This window comes from Pristiophorus japonicus, chromosome 2 (genome assembly GCF_044704955.1).
Source record: "Pristiophorus japonicus isolate sPriJap1 chromosome 2, sPriJap1.hap1, whole genome shotgun sequence".
NCBI lineage: Eukaryota > Metazoa > Chordata > Chondrichthyes > Pristiophoridae > Pristiophorus > Pristiophorus japonicus.
The window spans coordinates 35788494-35809970 of NC_091978.1; the positions used below are offsets into that span (position 1 = coordinate 35788494).

The 21477-nt window shown below is 45.9% G+C and overlaps 1 protein-coding gene across 1 annotated transcript in view; it reads right to left on the reverse strand.

Moving 5' to 3' along the window:
• Positions 1–6039: 6039 nt before the first annotated feature.
• LOC139229940 (transmembrane protein 127) overlaps positions 6040–21477 on the reverse strand; it is a 58231-nt gene continuing 42793 nt past the window's right edge. Inside the window, exon 3 of the mRNA XM_070861594.1 lies at positions 6040–6596. Within this exon, the coding sequence (XP_070717695.1) occupies positions 6337–6596 (260 nt within the window). The 3' untranslated portion in view covers positions 6040–6336. The remainder of the gene's footprint in view (positions 6597–21477) is intronic.

Here is a 21477-nt window from a genome sequence, read left to right on the forward strand (position 1 = left end):
GCCAGGGACCATCTAGTTCACTCTTTATTTTTCATACGGGTCGTTTTTCCCCAGACCCTTTTAATCTCGTCCAAGGACCATTGTCCTTTCGAGGTTCCGTACTTTTGTTCGATCTTAATACAGGTTTTAGATAAGTTGAATTGTTGCTCTATGTATTCTTTCAACTGTTGGAGGATTTCATCTATTGAAACCTCAGGTGGTGCCCGCTCACCTTTAACAGTTGTAGGCAATTCTTTGCTCTTGTTTCCTGCTGCCATAATACTGATTTCTTTACTGGGGTCTCGAGTCGTAGGCTTTCCAGCCGATCAGTGGGTCGGCGATTAATTAACTAACACACCGCCGAAGTTAGACGTCTATGGGACCTCGAGCCGACTACCAACCGGAGGGTTCGCAAACCTGAGGCTTTCGGAATCGCGTAGAAGGAGAGGCGAATTTAGACTTTTGACCGAGGACTTTTATAAAGAGGAGTCCTCACCTCAGTATGTAGGTCCGATGTCCAAATTTCAGTTTCTTCCCTCAGCGATCGTGTTCGTGACGCCAAAATTGTTAGATCTCTTAATTTCCAATGAAATACGAACTCCGATTGTAGTTTTAATGTAATTTTATTCTGGCAGCAGCAACAAGCTTCTGGCTTTAAGCCATGCCTTTGTCCTTCTGAGACCACGTGGCCAAAATGGCTGTTTTTATACCTGGTTCAATTTACAGAAAAGAACTCACCTTCTTTGACCTTATTGGCTCATTTAATAGTCTGTTAACCTTTAATTGGCTCACTACCCAAGGTCCTAAAATGTCAAGTTGATTGATGACTTAATGCAATGTGGTCTGTGTTTTCTCAAAAACTGCAGCCAGGCTGCAGAGCTTGAATTCTCCAGCTCCTGCGTCATGTAGACTGAAGTCAGGTCGAGCTTGGTGAACTTCTTGCCTCCTGCCAGCGTCGCAAATAGATCATCTGCCTTAGGTAGCGGGTATTGGTTCTGTAGCGAGAAACGATTAATAGTTACTGTATAATCGCCGCAAATCCTGACCGTGCCATTACTTTTGAGTACTGGAACAATCGGGCTGGTCCACTCGCTGAATTTCACTGGGGAGATGATGCCCTCGCATTAGAGCCTGTCCAGCTCGATTTCCACTCTCTCCCTCATCCTGTGAGGTACCGCTCGCGCCTTGTGGTGAATGGGTCGTGCCTCTGGGACCAAGTAGATCCGCACCTTCGTCCCGGAAAAGTTTCCAATGTCTGGCTCAAAAAGGGAAGTAAAGTTGTTAAGAACCTGGGTACATGAGGCTCGGATGTCATCCCAGTTCCAGCGGATTTTTCCCAGCCAGCTCCTTCCAAGCAGTGTGGGGCCAACGCCCGGGACAATCCAGAGTGGCAGTTCATGCACCGTGCCCTCATAGGTGACCTTGGTCATGGCGTTGCCCAGGACAGTGATACGTTCTTTGGTTTACTTTCTCAGTTTCGTGTGGATGGGGCTCAGGGCTGGTCTGAGTGCCTTGTTGCACCAAGTCTTTCAAACATCTTTTTACTCATGATGGATTGGCTAGCACCAGTGTCCAGTTCCATGGCTACGGGTAAGCCATTCAATTTTACATTTAGCATTATAGGTGGGCATTTCGTTGAAAATGTGTGCACCCCGTGTTCTTCAGCATCTGCCTGCTCTCTCTGAGGCTCAAAATTGCTTTGATCCACCATGGACCGATCTTCCTCTGCCATGTGGTGGTTAGCAGGTTTTGCAGAGCTTGCAGCTCATCTGCAAGCTCATTGGAGGTGCCCCATTGTTCCATAGCTCTTGCAAACATACCCTGTGAAGCGGCACAAATAGGCTGAATGGAAGCCTCCACAATGCCAACAAGGTGTGAATTGCCTTGCATTTATCCTTTGTTGCGGACTCTGAGTCATCTGGGTCACCTGAGGCCTGCTGGCAGTTGCAGACTCGTGGTTTCTGCCCTGTACATTTCTGCTCGCACAGTTCCAGTTAACTTATGAACATTGCTAGCACTTGTGTGCTGAGAGATTTGTTTGGTGTTATCACTGGTGGACATAAACACCTGTGCTATCGCAATGGCCTTACTGAGGGTCGGTGTCTCTACAGTCAAACGTTTTTGTAGGGTGGTCTCGTGGCCAATGCCCAGTACAAAAAAGTCTCTGAGCATTTGCTCCAGGTAGCCATCAAACTCACATTGTCCTGCAAGTCGCCTGAGCTCAGCGACGTAGCTCGCCAGTTCCTGACCTTTAGATCGCTGGCACGTGTAGAACCGATACCTTGCCATCAGCATGCTCGCCCTCGGGTTAAGATGCTCCTGAACCAGTGTACACAGCTCCTCATATGACTTATCTGTGGGTTTCACCAGAGCCAGAAGATTCTTCATGAGGCTGTTGGTCGGTGCCCCGCAGACCGTGAGGAAGACCGCTCTCCTTTTTGCAGCGCTTCCTTCTCCGTCCAGCTCATTGGCTACAAAGTACTGGTCTAGCTGTTTGACATAGGCCTCCCAGTCCTCACTCTCTGAGAACTTCTCCAGGATGCCCACAGTTTGCTGCATCTTTGCATTGGATTCGTATACTCGTCGCCAGTTGTTGTGTTCCTAATGCAGATGAGACTGCACACAGGGAGGTTAAGGTAACAGTGACTTCAGTCTTTATTAAGACACTCCAGAGTGAGGAACAGGTCTTAGGGGCCGGCTTATATGCTGGGATCCGTTGGGACTTCATGGGATGCACTCCCTGGTGGCGGAACATGGAAGTGCATGCTTTACAGATAAACAACAGTACCAAGTAAGCAACATAGGAGAAATAAGGAATCAGACCCGTGAGCGGTATCACAAATTGCACTAGTATGTAATTAAAAAGGTAAACAATACCAAAGGTGTCTATATTAAAGAATAATCAAGTTGTTTTATGCCGAGAGCACCCAGACCTCGCTAACAACGACTGTGGATATGGCCGAACCGAAGTATGTGTGTTGAGTGTCACACCATTGACACTGGACTCCGAAATGAGTCCTGGACGCTGACCCGGATATCCTGGCCGCCCTCGATGACTACTTTGACTTCGGCGATCCGGACAACGCTTTGGAGGATGACTTTGTCTCACAAGGAAAGGAACGATGGTGTGTGAGCACCTCAACGGTCAATATGACGGTGGGGGTAGTTACCCACTGCCCTATCACGACCACGGACTTCTGCCAAAATAAGTCGATATTCAGGGATATATCATAAATCCGGAATTGAAAGGAGAGTCCGTCAATGGGTCGGTGGTGGACACTATCAAAGCAGGGTATAAAGGTTTTGAGGAACCATCATCATCATAGGCAGTCCCTCGGAATCGAGGAAGACTTGCTTCCACTCTTAAAATGAGTTCTTAGGTGGCTGAACAATCCAATACGAGAACCACAGTCTCTGTCACAGGTGGGGCAGATAGTCGTTGAGGGAAAGGGAAGGTGGGACAGGTTTGCCGCACGCTCTTTCCGTTGCCTGCACGTGATTTCTGCATGCGCCCGGCGATGAGACTCGAGGCACTCAGCGCCCTCCCGGATGTACTTCCTCCACTTAGGGCAGTCTTTGGCCAGGGACTCCCAGGTGTCAGTGGGGATGTTGCACTTTATCAGGGAGGCTTTGAGGGTGTCCATGTGACGTTTCCGCTGCCCACCTTTGGCTCATTTGCCGTGAAGGAGCTCTGAGTCGAGCGCTTGCTTTGGGAGTCTTGTGTCTGGCATGTGAACAATGTGGCCTGCTCAGCGCAGCTGATCAAGTGTGGTCAGTGCTTCAATGCTGGGGATGTTGGTCGAGGTCGCTAATGTTGGTCCTCCCAGGAACTTGCCGAGACAGCGTTGGTGGTATTTCTCCAGCGACTTGAGGTGTCTACTGTACATGATTTCCCCTTCATAAAGCCTCTGTTGACTCTGCTTGATTTAATCATGCTTTTCTAAATGTCCCGCTACTGCTTCCTTAATAACGGACTCCAGCATTTTCTCAATGACAGATGTTAGGCTAACTGGTCTATAGTTTCCTGCTTTTTGTCTGCCTCCTTTTTAAATAGGGGCGTTACATTTGGGGTTTTCCAATCTGCTGGGACCGCCCCAGAATTCAGGGAATTTTGGTAGATTACAACCAATGCATCCACTATCTCTGCAGCCACTTCTCTTAAGACCCTCGGATGTAAGGCATCAGATCCAGGGGACTTGGCCGCCTTTAGTGCCACTTCTTAGTGATAGTGATAGTTCCTCCCTCCCTATAGCCCCTTGATTATTGGGATGCTTTTAGTGTCTTCTACCGTGAAGACCAATACAAAATATTTGTTCAATGTCTCTGCCATTTCCTTGTTCACCATTATTAATTACCCAATCACATCCTCCAGGGGACTAACATTTACTTTAGCCACTCTTTTCCTTTTTATGTACCTGTAGAAACTCTTACTGTTTTTATATTTCGTGCTAGTTTATTTTCATAATCTATCTTCTCCTTTCAATCATTTTTTTAGTCGTTTCCTGCTGGCTTTTAAAAATTTCCCAATCTTCTGGCCTCCCACTAGTCTTGACCACATTGTATGCTTTTGTTTGCAATTTGATACCATCCCTTATTTCCTTAGTTAGCCATGGATGGCTATCCCTTCTCTTACAGTCTTTCCTTCTCATTGGGATATATTTTTGTTGCGAATTATGAAATATCTCCTTAAATGTCTGCCACTGCTCATCAACCGTGCCAGACTTTAATCTATTTTCCCAGTCCACTTTAGCCAACTCTGCCCTCATACCTTTGTAGTCTCCTTTGTTTAAGCTTAGGGCCCTGGTTTGAGAACCAACTTTCTCACCCTCCAACTGAATTTGAAATTCAACCATATTATGGTCACTCATTCCGAGAGGATTTTTTACTAGGATCTTGTTTATTATTCCTGGGCTGATTCAGTCTACAGCGTTCCCCGCCTCTCGAGTAGAGTTGCACCGCACATTCTCCCCATCCACTTAAAAGCACTGCGAGGTTGTAGGTTCACCATGTGGGGAGTCATTGGTGGCAGCATGCTCGAGCACAATGCACCGCCCTACCCACCTCACACAACAAACACTCCCATCTCTGCCTTGCCATTGCTGAGGTTTATATGCACATCGCAGCAAAGGAATCTCTCGGAACCAACCAAAGAAATTAATTGACTCGGCACATCGTAACCACCATAGAATCAGAAATTTACAGCACGGAAGGAGGCCATTCGGCTCATCATGTCCGTGCCGGCTGACCAAGAGCTATCCACCCTAATACCACTTTCCAGCTCTTGGTCCGTAGCCCTGTAGGTTACGGCACTTTAAGTGCACATCCAAGTATTTTTTAAATGTGGTGAAGGTTTCTGCCTCTACCACCCTTTCAGGCAGTGAGTTCCAGACCTGCACCATCCTCTGGGTGAAAACATTTCTCCTCAAGTCCCCTCTAAACCTCCCCCCAATTACTTTAAATCTATGCTCCCTGTTTGTTGACCCCTCTGCTAAGGGAAATAAAAATAATTAGAGTTAGTATCTTAAACATGGTCAATGCTAAATCCACAGATACGTTAATCTTTGTTCCACATCTCTGAACTCTCAGATGCCGGTTGTGAACATCCGACGCACGATTACTGTCAACTCTTGATGAGTGGCCGCACAGTAACTGGAGATGTGGCTTTGAAATGGAAGAGAGTTCTGCCCCGCTCCCTGCTCTGTGATACTCAGAATACCATTTCCATCGACCAAAATACCAGGCGCTTCATTACTAATTCAATACTGAGCCAGCAGAATTCAGAATGTTGGGAAGACAGGATTGTTAGAAATTATTTTTAAAAGGAAGAGAGAACATTGCCAATGAAGTTTAGCCCTTTCCAGCCAAACTCGCAATCAGCAGCCAAAATGCCATCTGATTTGCTCCCCTCTGCCCTAGCCCAGGATAGTAAGGTCAATTGTAACGCTCCTGCATCTGCCACGGCTAAGATTGATGAATTCAGCACATAACAGGGGATCAAACCTTGTCTGTATGGCTCTGAGACTTTTATTGATTTCAATCAACAATGACTGAGCAGCCACCTCAGAAATTCTACATATTACTTCAATTGGTGTCAACTATACAAGGAATAAAAATATACAAAAGAAAATGTATTAAAAGAACATCAAGGCTTCTTGTTTTCTTCTCCAACTTTAATATCTTCAGACCAGTTGAAGCTGCGAGCTTGTTCCATTCTCTGCTGAGCAGACCCCACTGCTGCATAATGTCCCTGCATGCTGCACTTCTCTGCAGCGCCATTGCAACCAAGGCCCTGAGTCAACTGGACAGTTCCAGAGGAGCAAACAGTGACGTAGCACAAGTTGTTTAGCTGGACGAGTCTTATTCTTCTTGCCCTTGGTGCACTATCAGAGTGGACTCCTCTTCAGTTCTGTCATGCAGTCTCACGTCTTTCAACAGAGACTTGTGTAGACTCAGGGCTGAGGCGGTTACTGAGAACATCACGCCAAAGACGGCAATCACAAAACTTTCGCCCAGGGTTGTCTGTATCACCGTCTTCTCGAACTCCTTTTTCCTCAGCTTCGTCTTCACCTGGAAGAACAGGTATGAACACAGTGCCAACGAAACAACGTCCAAAATGGCTGCAAAAACAAGAGAGCAACAACAGTCTCAGTCTACATCACCACCCTGTACAGCAACTGGACTCTTCAACAGATACAATGAGGGAAGGTTCTCTCTAATAGCGCACTGGTTAATGGGCGACCTTAACATAAAGGGGTTAATGGCTGCATTAGCAACTTACATTTCTATAAGCGCTCTGCATGTACAGAAATTCACCCATAAATGGCTTATACAGTGGGGCGAGTGAACAAGGGGGGGAGGGAGGGGGCAGTGGGAGTAAACAAGACAAGCCATTTGGAGCAAAAAAAGGGAGTTTAAGGGGATTTTGAAAGCACCAAGGAAGTCTCCCCCAGTTATCGATTAATGCACGCACTGTTGGCAGTGAGCAACAATCAGATATTCAACTTACATTATAGAAAATGTGAGAGAAACTCCAGAAGTTATGATGCCATAGTGCCTCATCATGTCCACAGGACATCATAAAGCACTTTCCACCCAATGAATGTTACCCCACCCACTGCCCCCCTCCCACTATTGATTCACCAACCACTATTTAACATTTCACTATTTACCTTCTTAAAACTTTTTGTAATCTTGAAAACCTCTCATTTCTAGTTCTGCCTGAAGTTTATTCATCTTAAATCTGTGTCAATCGGAGTCACATAACAGAAGAGGACTTCCATGGCCTATTATTTCTAAATCCACATCGACTACTCCTTATGGGTTCTGTACTCTTTAGATGGCTATTGTCAGTGCTCGGAGGAGCTGACAGATATGGCGGATGGCACAAATGCAGCACACATCTTCTACATGGGACTTTGATAAGGTACCGCAAAGGAGACTAGTGGAGACGATTAAGAGGTCTGAAATTAGGTAAGAACTTGGATTAAAAGATGTTTGAATAGAGAAAACAGAATAGGGGTTAAGGACAGTTTCTCAGAGTGGTTGGAAGTGGATAGCGGTGCCCCACAGGACTTATTGGGACTGGCATACAAATTTGCAGATGACACTAAAATAACAACTTGTATTTATAAAACGCCTTTAACGTAGTGAAACATCCCAAGGTGCTTCACAGGAGTATTATGAGCTAAAAAATTTGACACCGAGCCACGCAAGTAGAAATTAGCACAGAAATTAGACTAAAAGCTTGGTCAAAGAGGTAGGTTTTAAGGAGCGCCTTGAAGGAGGAAAGAGAGGTAGAGCGGCAGAGAGGTTTAGGCAGTGAGTTCCAGAGCTTGGGGCCCAGGCAACAGAAGGCACGGCCACCAATGACTGAGCGATTATAATCAGGGTGCTCAGGAAGGCAGAATTAAAGGAGCGCAGACATCTCGGGGGAGTTGTGGGGCTGGAGGAGATGACAGGGAGGGGCGAGTCCATGGAAGGATTTGAAACTAAGGATTAGAATTTTGAAATTGAGGCGTTGCTTAACCGAAAGCCAATGTAGGTCAGCGAGTATGGGGTGATGGGTGAGCAGGATTTGGTGTGAGTTAGGACATGGGACATGGGCAGCTGAGTTTTGGATCACCTCTAGCTTACGTAGGGTAGAATGTGGGAGGCCAGCCAGGAGTGTGTTAGAATAGCCTCAAAGCCTCCTTGACAATGTGCAACATTCCCACCAACTCCTGGGAATCCCTGGCCCAAAGTGGAGGAACAGCATCCGGGAGGGCACTGAGCATCTCGAGTCCCATCGCTGAGAACAAGCAGAAAAAAACATAAACTGCAGAAGGAGCGTGCGTCAACCCAGACTCCCCAACCACCCTTTCCGTCAACCATCGTCTGCCCCACCTGTGACAGAGACTGTAGGTCCTGCATTGGACTCCTCAGTCACCTGAGAAGTCACTTTTAGAGTGGAAGCAAGTCACCCTCGACTCCGAGGGACTGCCTATGATGATGATGATGATGGAATAGGCAAGTCTAGAGGTAAAAAAGGCATGGATGAGGGCTTCAACAGTGGATGAGCTAAGGCAAGGGTGGAGACAGGCGATTTTATGGAGATGGAAATAGACGGTCTTAGTTATGCTGCGGATATGTGGTTGAAAGAGTCAAATATGACACCAAGGTTGCGAACAGTCTGATTCAGCCTCAGACAGAAGTTGAGGAGAGGGATGGAGTCAGTGGCTAGGGAACGGAGTCTGTGGCAGGGACTGAAAACAGTGGAAGAAGAATAAATAATTCTGAGGACCAAAAAAAGGGGATATTGATATGACGATAGAATAGGCAGAGATGCAGCAGATAGATTTCATTGTCAGAAAATGTGAGGTGGTACAACTTGGCTAAAAAATTATTTGCCAGTTTTCCTCCGGTGGCCAAAGTGAACATTATCGCCATCGTGTTCAAGCATTTCACTCACTACTGGTGTTCAACTATCTGTTCTGTAATTTCTATGTTCATGACTCACTCCTTTTATTGACTAACGCCCGGTCCTTGAGTACAATTCCTATGTTTATGGAGCTCCTAAAAACAATAGGAGCATCAGTGATTTCCTTTCTCATTTCCTTGAGAATGTTAAGAGTATGTCCCAGGTGGCCCACTGTTAAAATTAATTAGCGTAACATTCATATAAGTGCCATACTTAATTAAGTTATGCGCCTGTTTAAAGTAAGCAACCGCATTAAAATAATGCATAAAATAATGCACAACATGAACACATTAACCGGTACAGTACCAAAGGAAATTAAACCCTTTCATTCTTTGAGTTTCTGCAGGGCCCACACTTCACTGATGTCTACTTGTATTATTGGTTTTAAATGAAACCGGCTGGATCTGGTTTGAAAATCAATGCAACACGCCTGCCATCTCTTGGTGCTTGCCAACTCTCCCTAACATTTGACCTAAAATAAATATCTGGTCATTAACACACATTATATGGCTACCAGAGCTTAAACATTTCATCAGGCCCATCTTTATTGCTTTCTACTGCACTCTGTTGTTCTATTGCCCTCTACCCGTGGGAGGCCAGACGATTGGGAAATTTTTAAAAGCCAGCAGAGAACAACTAAAAAAATGATTAAGAGAGGGAAGATAGATTATGAAAGCAAACTCGCACAACTATAAAAACAGATAGTAAGAGTTTCGACAGGTACATTAAAAGGAAAAGAGTGGCTAAAGTAAATGTTGGTCCGCTGGAGGATGAGACTGGGGAATTAATAATGGAGAACAGGGAAATGGCAGAGACGTTGAACAAATATTTTATTTCGGTCTTCACGGTAGAAGACACTAAAAACATCAAAATAGTGGATAATCAAGGGGCTATAGGGAGGGAGGAACTTAATACAATCGCTATCACTAATGAAGCAGTAATAGGTAAAATAATGGGACTAAAGGCGGACAAGTTCCCTGGATCTGATGGCCTGCATCCTAGAGTCTGAAAAGAAGTGGCTGCAGAGATAGTGGATGCATTGGTTGTAATCTACCAAAATTCCCTGGATTCTGGAGTGGTCCCAGCTGATTGGAAAACCACAAATGTAACGCCCCTATTTAAAAAAGGAGGCAGACAAAAAGCAGGAAACTATAAACCAGTTAGCCTAACATCTGTCATTAGGAAAATGCTGGAGTCCATTATTAAGGAAGCAGTAGCAGGACATTTAGAAAAGCATAATTCAATCAAGCAGAGTCAGCATGGTTTTATGAAAGGGAAATCATGTTTGACAAATTTGTTGGAGTTCTTTGAGGATATAATGAGCAGGGTGGATAAGGGGGAACCAGTGGGATTTGGATTTCCAGAAGGCATTCGATAAGGTGCCACACAAGAGGTTACTGCACAAGATACAACCTCACGGCGTCAGGGGTAATATATTAGCATGGATAGAGGATTGGTTAACTAACAGAAAACAGAGTCGGGATAAATGGGTCATTTTCCAGTTGGCAAACAGTGACTAGTGGGGTGCCGCAGGAATCGATGTTGGGTCCTCAACTATTTACAATCTATATAAATGACTTGGATGAAGGGATCGAGTGTAATGTAGCCAAGTTTGCTGATGATACAATGATGAGTGGGAAAGCAAATTGTGAGGAGGATACAACAAATCTGCAAAGCTAAGCGAGTGGGCAAAATTTTGGCAGATGGAGAATAATGTGGGAAAATGTGAGGTTATCCACTTTGGCAGAAATAATAGTAAAGCAAATTATAATTTAAATAGAGAAAAATTGCAAAGTGCTGCAGTACAGAGAGATCTGGGGGTCCTTGTGCATGAAACAAAAAAGTTAGTATGCAGGTACAGCAAGTAATCAGGAAGGCAAATGGAATGTTGGCCTTTATTGCAAAGGGGATAGAGTATAAAAGCAGAGAGGTCCTGCTACAACTGTACAGGGTATTGGTGAGACCACACCTGGAGTACTGCGTACAGTTTTGGTCTCCGTATTTAAGGAAGGATATATTTGCATTAGAGGCTGTTCAGAGAAGGTTCACTAGATTGACTCCGGAGATGAGGAGGTTGACTTATGAAGATAGGTTGCGTAGGTTGGGCCTATACTCATTGGAGTTCAGAAGAATGAGAGGCGATCTTATTGAAACATAAGATTATGAGGGGGCTCGACTAGGTGGATGCAGAGAGGATATTTCCACTCATTAGAATAAGAGGCAGTCCATTTAAAACTGAGATGAGGAGGAATTTCTCCTCTCAGAGGGTTGTAAATCTATGGAATTCTCTGCCCTAGAGAGCTGTGGAGGCTGGGTCATTGAATATATTTAAGGCAGAGATAGACAGATTTTTGAGTGGTAAGGGAGTGAAGGATTATGGGGAGCGGGCAGAGAAGTGGAGCTGAGTCAATGATCAGATCAGCCATGATCTTATTGAATGGCGGAGCAGGCTCGAGGGGCCAAATGGCCTGCTCCTACTCCTCGTTCTTATGTTCTTATGTTATCTCTTCTAATACTTTATGGTTAACCGCAACTGCTTTTTGGACGAATCCAAATCTTAATTACCTTTTGCATTTTCCACAAGTACAACTTTTCTAGGTCTGAGGCCTACCTGTCTTTTGGCTGAGAGCTACAGGAATATCAGTCTCAAGGTTATGTGGGCAATTGAAATGCTGCCGTAATCATTCTCTTCCCACACAACCTGCCCAACTTACCCAAGACCTCTTCAAGCAATCTAAATCTTTATAAAAGGACTATTCCGATACCTGGATTGCTTTACTCTTTAAAAAAAAATATCTATCCTTTGTAAATATTTGACAGGATGAGTAACAAATGAAACAATAGAATCTAAGTACTAAGTTCTAACTTACATTCATGCTGAGCTGACCACATTGCACATGATCATGAGTAGATTCCTCTTCAACTGTCATTCTTTCCTCCTTATTCTTTGCTTCCCTATTTCTCCTGCTTGCTGTTTTCCTTTACCTTCGGTCTCTCGCTCTGTCACTTCCTCTGCCTTCCCCCCCCCCCACCCCCCCGTCAATTTCTTAGTTTCTCCCGCTGCTGACTTTCCTGCCGCTTCTCCTCATTCTCACAACCCATCAGTTCACCAGGCAGCCAGGCCTGCTGGACAAAAGTGTGCTCTGTGATCTGCTTTGTAAAATGCATTGTTTCATCAGTAAACAACCTCCATTTTTACAACATTAGTAATGGCAGTTCTTCCCAAAGGATTCTTTTCTAAATTCCACAGAAACAGTAGGCTCAGAAAATTCATCCGTGCCCATTTTGTAAAATAACAGATGTGCATACCGAGGCTTTGGATTGAAGCATGCAAGAGGTACAAGAGTAACACTACTTGCAGAAGTCCATGTGCAAAATAAAGTGATCATTCATAAGAATTAGGAGAAATAGGCCATTTGGCCACTCAAGCCTACTCTGCCATTCAATAAGATCATGGCTGATCTACCTCAACTCCACTTTCCTGCACTATCCCCATATGCCTTGATTCCCTGAATATCCAAAAATCTTGCATATACTCAAAGACTGAACCTCCACAGCCCTCTGGGTAGAGAATTCCAAATATTCACCACCCTCTGAGTGAAGAAATTTCTCCTCATCTCAGTTTTAAATGACCCCTTGTCTGAGACTGTGACTACTGGTTCTAGACTCCCCAGCCAGAGGAAACATCCTCCCTGCATCTACTCGGTCAAACCCTGTAAGAATTTTGTAAGTTGCAATGAAATCACCTCTCATTCTCCTAAACTCTAGAGAATATAGACCGAGTCTCTTCAAGCATGGATTTGTTAATGGGAGGTCGTGTCTGGCTCACTTGAATTTTTTGAGGAGGTAACAAGGAAGGTCGATGGGTGTAGTGCATTTGATGTAGTTTATATGGATTTTAACAAGGCTTTTGATAAGGACCCACATGGCAGACTGGTCACGAAAGTAAAACCTATGGGATCCAAGACAAAGTTGCAAGTTGGATCCAAAATTGACTCAGAGGCAGGAAGCAAAGGGTAATGGCTGTTTTTGTGACTGGAAGTGGGGTTCTGCAGGGCTCAGTACTAGGTCCTTTGCTTTTTGTGGTATATATCAATGATTTAGACTTGAATGTTGGGGGTATGATTAAGAAGTTTGCAGGTGATACAAAAATTGGCTGTGTGGTTGGTAATGAAGAAGAAAGCTGTAGACTGCAGGAAGATATCAATTAACTGGACAGGTGGGCTGAACAGTGGCAAATGGAATTCAATCCGGAGAAGTGTGAGGTAATGCATTTGGATAGGGATAACAAGGCAAGGGAATATACATTAAATGGTAGGACACAGAGAAGCGTAGTGGAACAAAGGGACCTTGGAGTGCATGTCCACAGATCCCTGAAGGCCAGGTAGATAAGGTGGTTTAGAAGGCTGACGGAATACTTGCCTTTATTAGTCAAGGCATAGAATACAAGAGCAAGGAGGTTATGGTTGAACTGTATAAAACACTAGTTAGGCCACAGCTAGAGTACTGCATGCAGTTCTGGTTACCACATTACAGGAAAGATGTAGGTCACACCCTTCCATTCACACCCTATCTTGACTAATGTTTTTCTAACTCCTGGCATTACCATTTCAATTTGGTCCATCATCCCTTTTGTCTCTCTAATCTCTCCTGTCTTCTACCCTATCACCCTACCCTACCCTTTTGTTCTTTCTTCCCCTACCCCTTTCAGTGCTTGTAAAGAATTTGTTCTTTCCGAACACTCTCCAGTTCTGACGAAGGGTCATCGACCTGAAACGTTAACTCTGCTTCCTCTCCACAGATGCTGCCTGACCCGCTGAGATTTCCAGCATTTTCGGTTTTTATACAGGAAAGACGTGATTGCACTAGAGTGAGTACTGAGGAGATTTATGAGGATGTTGCCTGGACTGGAGAATTTTAGCAATGAGGAAAGATTGGATAGGCTAGGTTTGTTTTCTTTGGAACAGAGGAGGCTGAGGAGAGACCTTATTGAGGTGTATAAAATTATGAAGGGCCTAAATAGAGTGGATAGGAAGGACCTATTTGCCTTAGCAGAGGGGTCAATAGCCAGAGGGCATAGATTTAAAGTAATTGTCTGAGGTTTAGAGGGGATTCGAGGGGAAATTTTTTCACCCAGAGGGTGGTAGTGGTCTCAAACTCATTGCCTGAAAGGGTGGTAGAGGCAGAAAGCCTCACCACATGTAAAAAGTACTTGGAAGTGCACTTGAAGTGCCGTGACCCACAGGGCTATGGACCAAGAGCTGGAAAGTAGAATTAGGCTGGATCGCTCTTTATCGGCTGGCGCGGACACAATGGGCCGAAATGGCCTCCTTCCGTGCTGTAAATTTCTATGATTCTATGAATCTCTCCTCATAGGACAATCCCCCCATTCCATCCCCCCATTCAAGCCAACGTCAGCCTTGCTTTGTATATTATCAGATGACTGGCAGCTTTAGCTCTGCAGGAGATATGGCTTCAATGACTATGCTACACTCCCAGTTCATGAAATATGCCCACCACAAGGTGAACAGAGAATTGCCATGTCACCACTGCCCCATCCGCTGTAATGTAGCTCACATAGAAGTAAAGACTTGCATTCATATAGCGCCTTTCATGACCACTGAATGGGTTTTACAGCCAATGAAGTACTTTTAAAATGTAGTCACTGTTGTAATGTAGGAAATGCGGCAGCCAATTTGCGCTCAGCAAGGTCCACAAACAGCAATGTGATAATGACCAAATAATCTGATTTAGTGATGCTGATTGAGGGATAAACATTGGTCAGGACGCCGGGATTAGTCCCCTGGTTCTTCTTTGAAATAGTGCCATGGGATCTTTTACATCCAGCTGAGGGGACAGATGGGGCCTCGGTTTAACATCTCATCCGAAAGACAGCACCTCCGACAGTGCAGCACTCCCTCGGTACTTGCATTGCTAGTGTCAGCCTAGATTTTTGTGCTCAAGTCCCTGGAGTGGGACTTGAACCCATGACCTTCTGACTCAGAGGCGAGAGTGCTATCCACTTTTTCAAAATAATTTATTTAACATTGAAAACATTTGCAACATTGTGATCATTCCATTGTATCTTATAAATCCTTTCCACCACTCTGCACAACCGTTCTTCCAACACATAGCAAAGGAGCAAAAGTTAAACTCTTTCCGACCTGGCAGTCGGCCGACAAAAGAAACTAACATTGATGGCAGCGCTACCTCCCCTTTAAGGGCAACTACGTCTCCAAGCCACACAAAGGCCACTCCCGCGGAGCAATTCTGGAAAGGGGAAATTTCCCGCGGGCCAATTTCAGGAAGGGGTCGCTGCCAGTCAGTAAGGGGTCGGCGCTGGAAAACGGGCGGAGCGGCCCCCTCCATACCTGAGGAAGGACAATTTCTAAAATGGCGGCCCCTCCGCGGAGACTTGGCGGCCAGTCCGCCCCGACCTGTGGCCGTCGCTTTCAGGCGGCCACAGGCCTTATAGAAAGGGGCAATTTTGGCCCCTATGTTTAAAGCAAATTGCATTTGGTATGTGGAAGCAACAGGCTTGATGGCCTTTGCTCATCTTATGGTGTCCATATGCACACACTTTCAGCTGGGGTCACTGTACGCAGAGGAGGAGTACGAATGCTTGATCTTTTTTCTTTTCTCCTTAGTCTTAAGTGTTGCTGAAGCCACCTTCTCTGCCATTATTTGTATTCTTTACACCTATTCCTTACAGTCGTCCAGCTGGGTAGGGCTGTCCTCATGTTGGTCCATTGCTATCTAGTTGTAGCCAGAGAATCACCTGCAATGGCTTCTTTTCCCGCTCCCGCATCGTTACCTCTAGAGTCCACCAGGGATCTATCCTTGGCCCTCTCCTATTTACATGCTGCCCCTGGGCGACATTCCATGCTGACGACCCCCAGCTCTATCCTACCAACTCTCTCGACCCCTGCACTGTCTCCGATTTGTCACGATGCTTGTTCAACATCCAGCATTGGATGACCACAATGTTCCTCCAATTAAATGTTGGGAATATCGAAACCATTGTGTTTAGTCTCCGTTCCCTAGCCACCAACCCCAACCCTCTTCCCTGGCCACTGCTTGAGGCTAAACCATACAGTTTGCAACCTTGTTGACCTAACTGACCCTGATCTGAGCTTCTGACCCAGTATCCTCTCCATCAAAAAGACTGCATAGTTTCACCTCCGTAACAGTGACGGTCTCCACCCTGCCTCAGCTTATCCATGCCTTTGTTACCTCTCGACTTGACTATTTAAATGCTCCCTGGCTGGTCTCCCACCTTACACCCTCCTTAAACTTGAGCTCATCCAAAACTCTGCTGCCTGTATCCAAACTCGCACCAAGTCCTGTTCACCCATTGCCCCTGTGCTCACTGACCTACACTGGCTCCCGGTCTGCCAACACCTCGATTTTAAGATTCTCATTCTTGTTTCAGATCCCTCCATAGTCTTTCCCCTTGCTACCTCTAACCTCCTCCAGCCCAAAAACCCTCTGCTCTCTCTGCACTCCTCCAATTCTGGCAACTTGAGCATCCCCAATTTTCAACGTTCCACCACTGGCAGCCGTGCCTTCACTGCCAAGGCCCTAAGCAATGGAATTCTCTCCCTAAACCTATCCGCCTCTCTAACTCTCTCTCCTCTAAGGAGCTCCTTAAAACTGTTTTATTTGACCAAGCTTTGGGTCCCGTGTCCTAATATCTCCTTATGTGGCTTGGTGTCAAATTTTGTTTGATATCGCTCCTGTGAAGCAACTTGAAACATTTTACTACATTAAAGGCGCTATATAAAATTAAGTTGTTGTTGTTAGGGATCAACAGGTGTTGATGGTGGGTAGTGGAGAGAGGAGAAACTGCCCTGAAAAAAGATTATCGAGTGCTAGTAAAGTGGCAATAATCTTCAATCCTTATCTCAACATATATTGGTCCAGCTGCTCTTAAAAAGTTCATGTGACCCTGAATAATGTGTCAATTGATCCGAAATCAATTATTATGCTGGCTCCTCATCTCAGAAGTCTCCCCTTTTGATAGTAAGTTGGCAGTCCTGATGCACAATATTGCCTTCCCAGTAATCTATACAAGGTTAGAATGACTTGCTTTCACCTAAAGTCAAATTCCTCTTGGGACAGCGTTGAGCTCTACTATGACGGTGCAACACTCACTATCCACGTTTACAAAGAATAATCAAAAAATACCAGGGAGAGCTCCCAGCATGCATGGAACTCCTTGCAAAATAAGCAATCATCAGCTTTCAAAGAAGGAAAGAAGTTGCATTTATATAGTGCCTTTCACTACCTCAGGCTGTCCCAAAGCACGTTACAGTCAATAAAGTATTTTTGCAGTGTAGTCACTGTTGTAATGTAGGAAACGCGGCATCCAATTTGTAGCCAGCAAGCTCCCACAAACAGCAATGTGATAATGACTAGATAATCTGTTCGTTGCTGGTTGAGGGATAAGTATTGGACACCGAGAAGAAATATCCCAACAGTTGATACTCAAGGGGCTATGTGGGGGACGGGGGGGGGGAGGAATTAACACAATCACAATCATTAAGGAGGTGGTACTCAATAAGATACTACAGACAGATAAATCCCTTGGACCCAATGGCTTGCATCCTAGGGTCTTAAGAGAAGTAGTGGCAGGGATAGTGGATGCATTGGTTGTAATTTACCAAAATTCCCTGGATTCTGGGGAGGTCCCAGCAGATTAGAAAACTGCAAATGTAACGCCCCATTCAAAAAAAGGAGGTAGACAAAAAGCAGGAAACTATAAACCAGTTAGCCTAACATCTGTGGTTGGGAAGATATTGGAGTCCATTATTAAAGAAGCAGTAGCAGGACATTTGGAAAAATATAATTCAGTCAGGCAGAGTCAGCATGGATTTATGAATGGGAAGTCATGTTTGACAAATTTGCTTTAATTCTTTGAGGATGTAACGAAGAGGGTGGATAAAGGGGAACCAGTGGATGTGGTGTATTTGGACTTCCAGAAGACATTTGACAAATGCTACATAAAAGGTTACTGCACAAGATAAAAGTTCACGGAGTTGGGGGTAATATATTAGCATGGATAGAGGATTGGCTAACTAACAGAGAACAGAGTCGGGATAAATGGTTCATTCTCGGGTTGGCAATCAGTAACTAGCGGGGTGCTGCAGGGATCAGTGCTGGGACCCCAACTATTTACAATCTATATTAACGACTTGGAAGAAGGGACTGAGTGTAATGTAGCTAAGTTTGCTGATGATACAAAGATGGGAGGAAAATCAATGTGTAAGGAGGTCACAAAAAATCTGCAAAAGGACATAGACAAGCTAATGAGTGGGCAAAAATTTGGCACATGGAGTATAATGTTGGAAAGTGTGAGGTTATGCACTTTGGCAGAAAAAAAAATCAAAGACCAACTAATTATTTAAATGGAGAAAAATTGCAAAGTGCTGCAGTACAGCAGGACCTGGGGGTACTTGTGCATGAAACACAAAAGGATAGTATGCAGGTACAGAAAGTAATCAGGAAGGTCAATGGAATCTTGGTCTTTAATGCAAAGGGGATGGAGTATAAAAGCAGGAAAGTCTTGCTACAGTTATCCAGGGTATTGGTGAGGCCACACCTGGAATACTGCGTCCAGTTTTGGTTTCCATATTTAAGAAAGGATATACTTGGAGGCATTTCAGAGAAGGTTCACTAGGTTGATTCCAGAGATGAGGGGATTGACTTATGAGAAAAGGTTGCGTAGGTTGGGCCTTTACTCATTGTAATTCAGAAGAATGAGAGGTGATCTTATCGAAACGTATAAGATTATGAGGGGGCTTGACAAGGTGGATGCAGAGAGAATGTTTCCACTGGTGGGGGAGACTAGAACTAGAGGGTATAATCTTAGAATACGGGGCCGCCCATTTAAAACTGAGATGAGGAGGAATTTCTTCTCTCAGTAGGTTGTAAAACTGTGTAATTCGCTGCCTCGGAGAGATGTGGAAGCTGGGTCATTGAATAAATTTAAGACAGAGATAGACAGTTTCTTAACCGATAAGGGAATATAGGGTTATGGGGAGCGGGCTGGGAAGTGAAGCCGAGTCCATGATCGAATCAGCCATGATCGTATTAAATGATGGAGCAGGCTCGAGGGGCCGTATCGCCTACTCCTGCTCCTATTTCTTATGTTCTTATAAATCCCCTGCACTTCATTGAAATAGTGCCACGGGATCTTTTTGTTATGTATTGTCCAGGTACATTAAATGTACAAGTACAATGATGCACCACAGAGGGTGCTGTGGTGGGAGACCTGAAAGTACCTGCAAGACAGAGTATAAAAGGCTGCGCACCACACCTGAGAGGCACTCTGGAGTTACACAATAAAGGACTAAGGTCACAGCAGTTACTACAACACCAGACTGTGTGGAGTCAGTAATTTGAGTGCTACATACATCACATTGGCGACGAGGACACGGACGAGCTTCACTCAACCATGGATGTTACGGTGGGCAATGATTGGGAGGCCTTTACGGAGAGGCTCGAGTATTGCTTTACAGCAAACGACCTGACGGGGGGGCACGGACACACTGAGAGAGAAGCGTAAGACGATATTGCTTTCCAACTGTGGCGATGAGGTGTACTGTCTTGTCAGGGATTTGCTGGCACCTGCGAGCGCAAGGGACAAGTCACATGAGGAGCTGATCACACTCATTCGTGACCAACTGAAACCGAAGGAGAGCATCCTCATGGCCCGGCTCAAATTCTACCACCACTGCAGACCCGAGGGCCAGGATGTCACCAAATATGCTGCGGACCTCAGGAGACTCGCGGCGCCATGTGATTTTGGTGCACACCTTGACGAGGCGTTGCAAGATGTTTTTGTTATGGGGATTGGCCATGAGGGTCTCCTTCACAAGCTGCTATCCACTGAACCCACAGTCGCCCTGAAGCAAGCCATCACCATCAGCAGGGCATTTATGACCTCGACTTGCAACACCAAGCAAATGATTCACACAATCTCGAACGCGGCAGGCACAGTCCACAGGATAGCGCCCACCACGGACAAAACTGCAGAACGTGGCTCTGCCCAGGGCAGAGAGCACGGACCTTGGGGTCCTGGAACTCAGAGTCCACCGAAGGGGGCTAATCGAGTAGCACCATGCTGGCGCTGGGGAGGAAGCCATGGGGCTCACCGGTGCAGGTTTGCGGAGTATACGTGCAATACCTGCCACACGAAAGGCCACCTTCAGCGCATGTGTAAAAGACACCTGACTCATCGTCTGGCTGAGGAGATGGTAAAGGATCCCAGCGAGGAGCAGGTAGAAGAAGATGAGGCGTTTGGACTGTATACGTGTACCGACGATTCGGCCCCAGTGATTATGGAAGTCAAGATTAACGTAGTCCCAGTGAGTATGGAAGTGGACACAGGATCGGGTCTGTCGCTGATGAGTCAGGAAACATTTGGTAAACTGTGGGTCAACCCAGCTGCACGACCCAAGCTGGTCCCAGTCACGGCGAAGCTGCGTACCTACACCAAGGAACAGATACCTGTTCTTGGCAGAGCGGATGTGCAGGTATCTCACGGGGGCGAGACGTAAGGTTTACCTTTGTGGATCATTGCAGGCGATGGGCCGACGCTACTCGGCAGGAGGTGGATGGGGAAAGTCCGTGGGAACTGGGAAGACTTCATTCCTCCACAGACCGCTGTCCCCCGGGTTCCCAAAGAGCAGTGCCGACCGAGCTGGAGGAGAAAGAAGCAGTTCATCGGCAGTCTAAATCCCCACACAGACGAGCAGACCTGGGAAGAGCAGTTTTGTAAGTACGGGCCGATCACTGAGGTGCGAGCCCGGCGAGGAAAATCCACCGATGGCCGGCAAGTCCGGGGGGCCCACGCGGAGAAAAAGTCGGGCGGTGGTCGCGGCTGCGGTGGTGACGGCCACGGCGGCCGCAGGAGAGGCGGCAGTTACGGGGACAACGACAGGAGTGGAGGCTACAGCGGTGGCGGTGGCTACGGTGGCGGCCGATGGGACTCGGGAGAACGCGATTACTCGGGCGGGTACAAGAGCCAGAGCGGTGGATACGGCAGCAATTACTGAGGCCGCTCTCACAGGGACTATGACTGATCGAATCCAAAGAACCACTTCTGCCAGAGTCAAGATCAAATTGTTCTTGGCCATTTTTCTTCCTTCTTTCTTCTTTATTCCTGCTATTCCTTCTTTAAACTCCATCCACAACTGCACGAAGAGAGCAAAATGGCATGCCAGCGAGCTCAAGATGGTGGCGAGCCTCGTGGCAGCAGAGCTCTGCAGAGAAAGACAAGCAGAGCAACTAAAATGGCGCCGCCCAGTGGAAGCCTCGTGGGAAAACACAAGATGGCGTCTTAAAAGGGAAATACACCCGGGAGCCTTAAAAGGGCCTTACACCGTTGGCGGTCCCCACAAAGAGACTTTTGTAAGGCAAGAGCGAGTCTAAATGAGCAATGTGATTGTAGGATGACGGATTGATGATAAGAGTTAATATTTTAATGCTGAATGGTTACTGTGGTTAAAATAATGGATACGAATTACGAATAGAGCTAA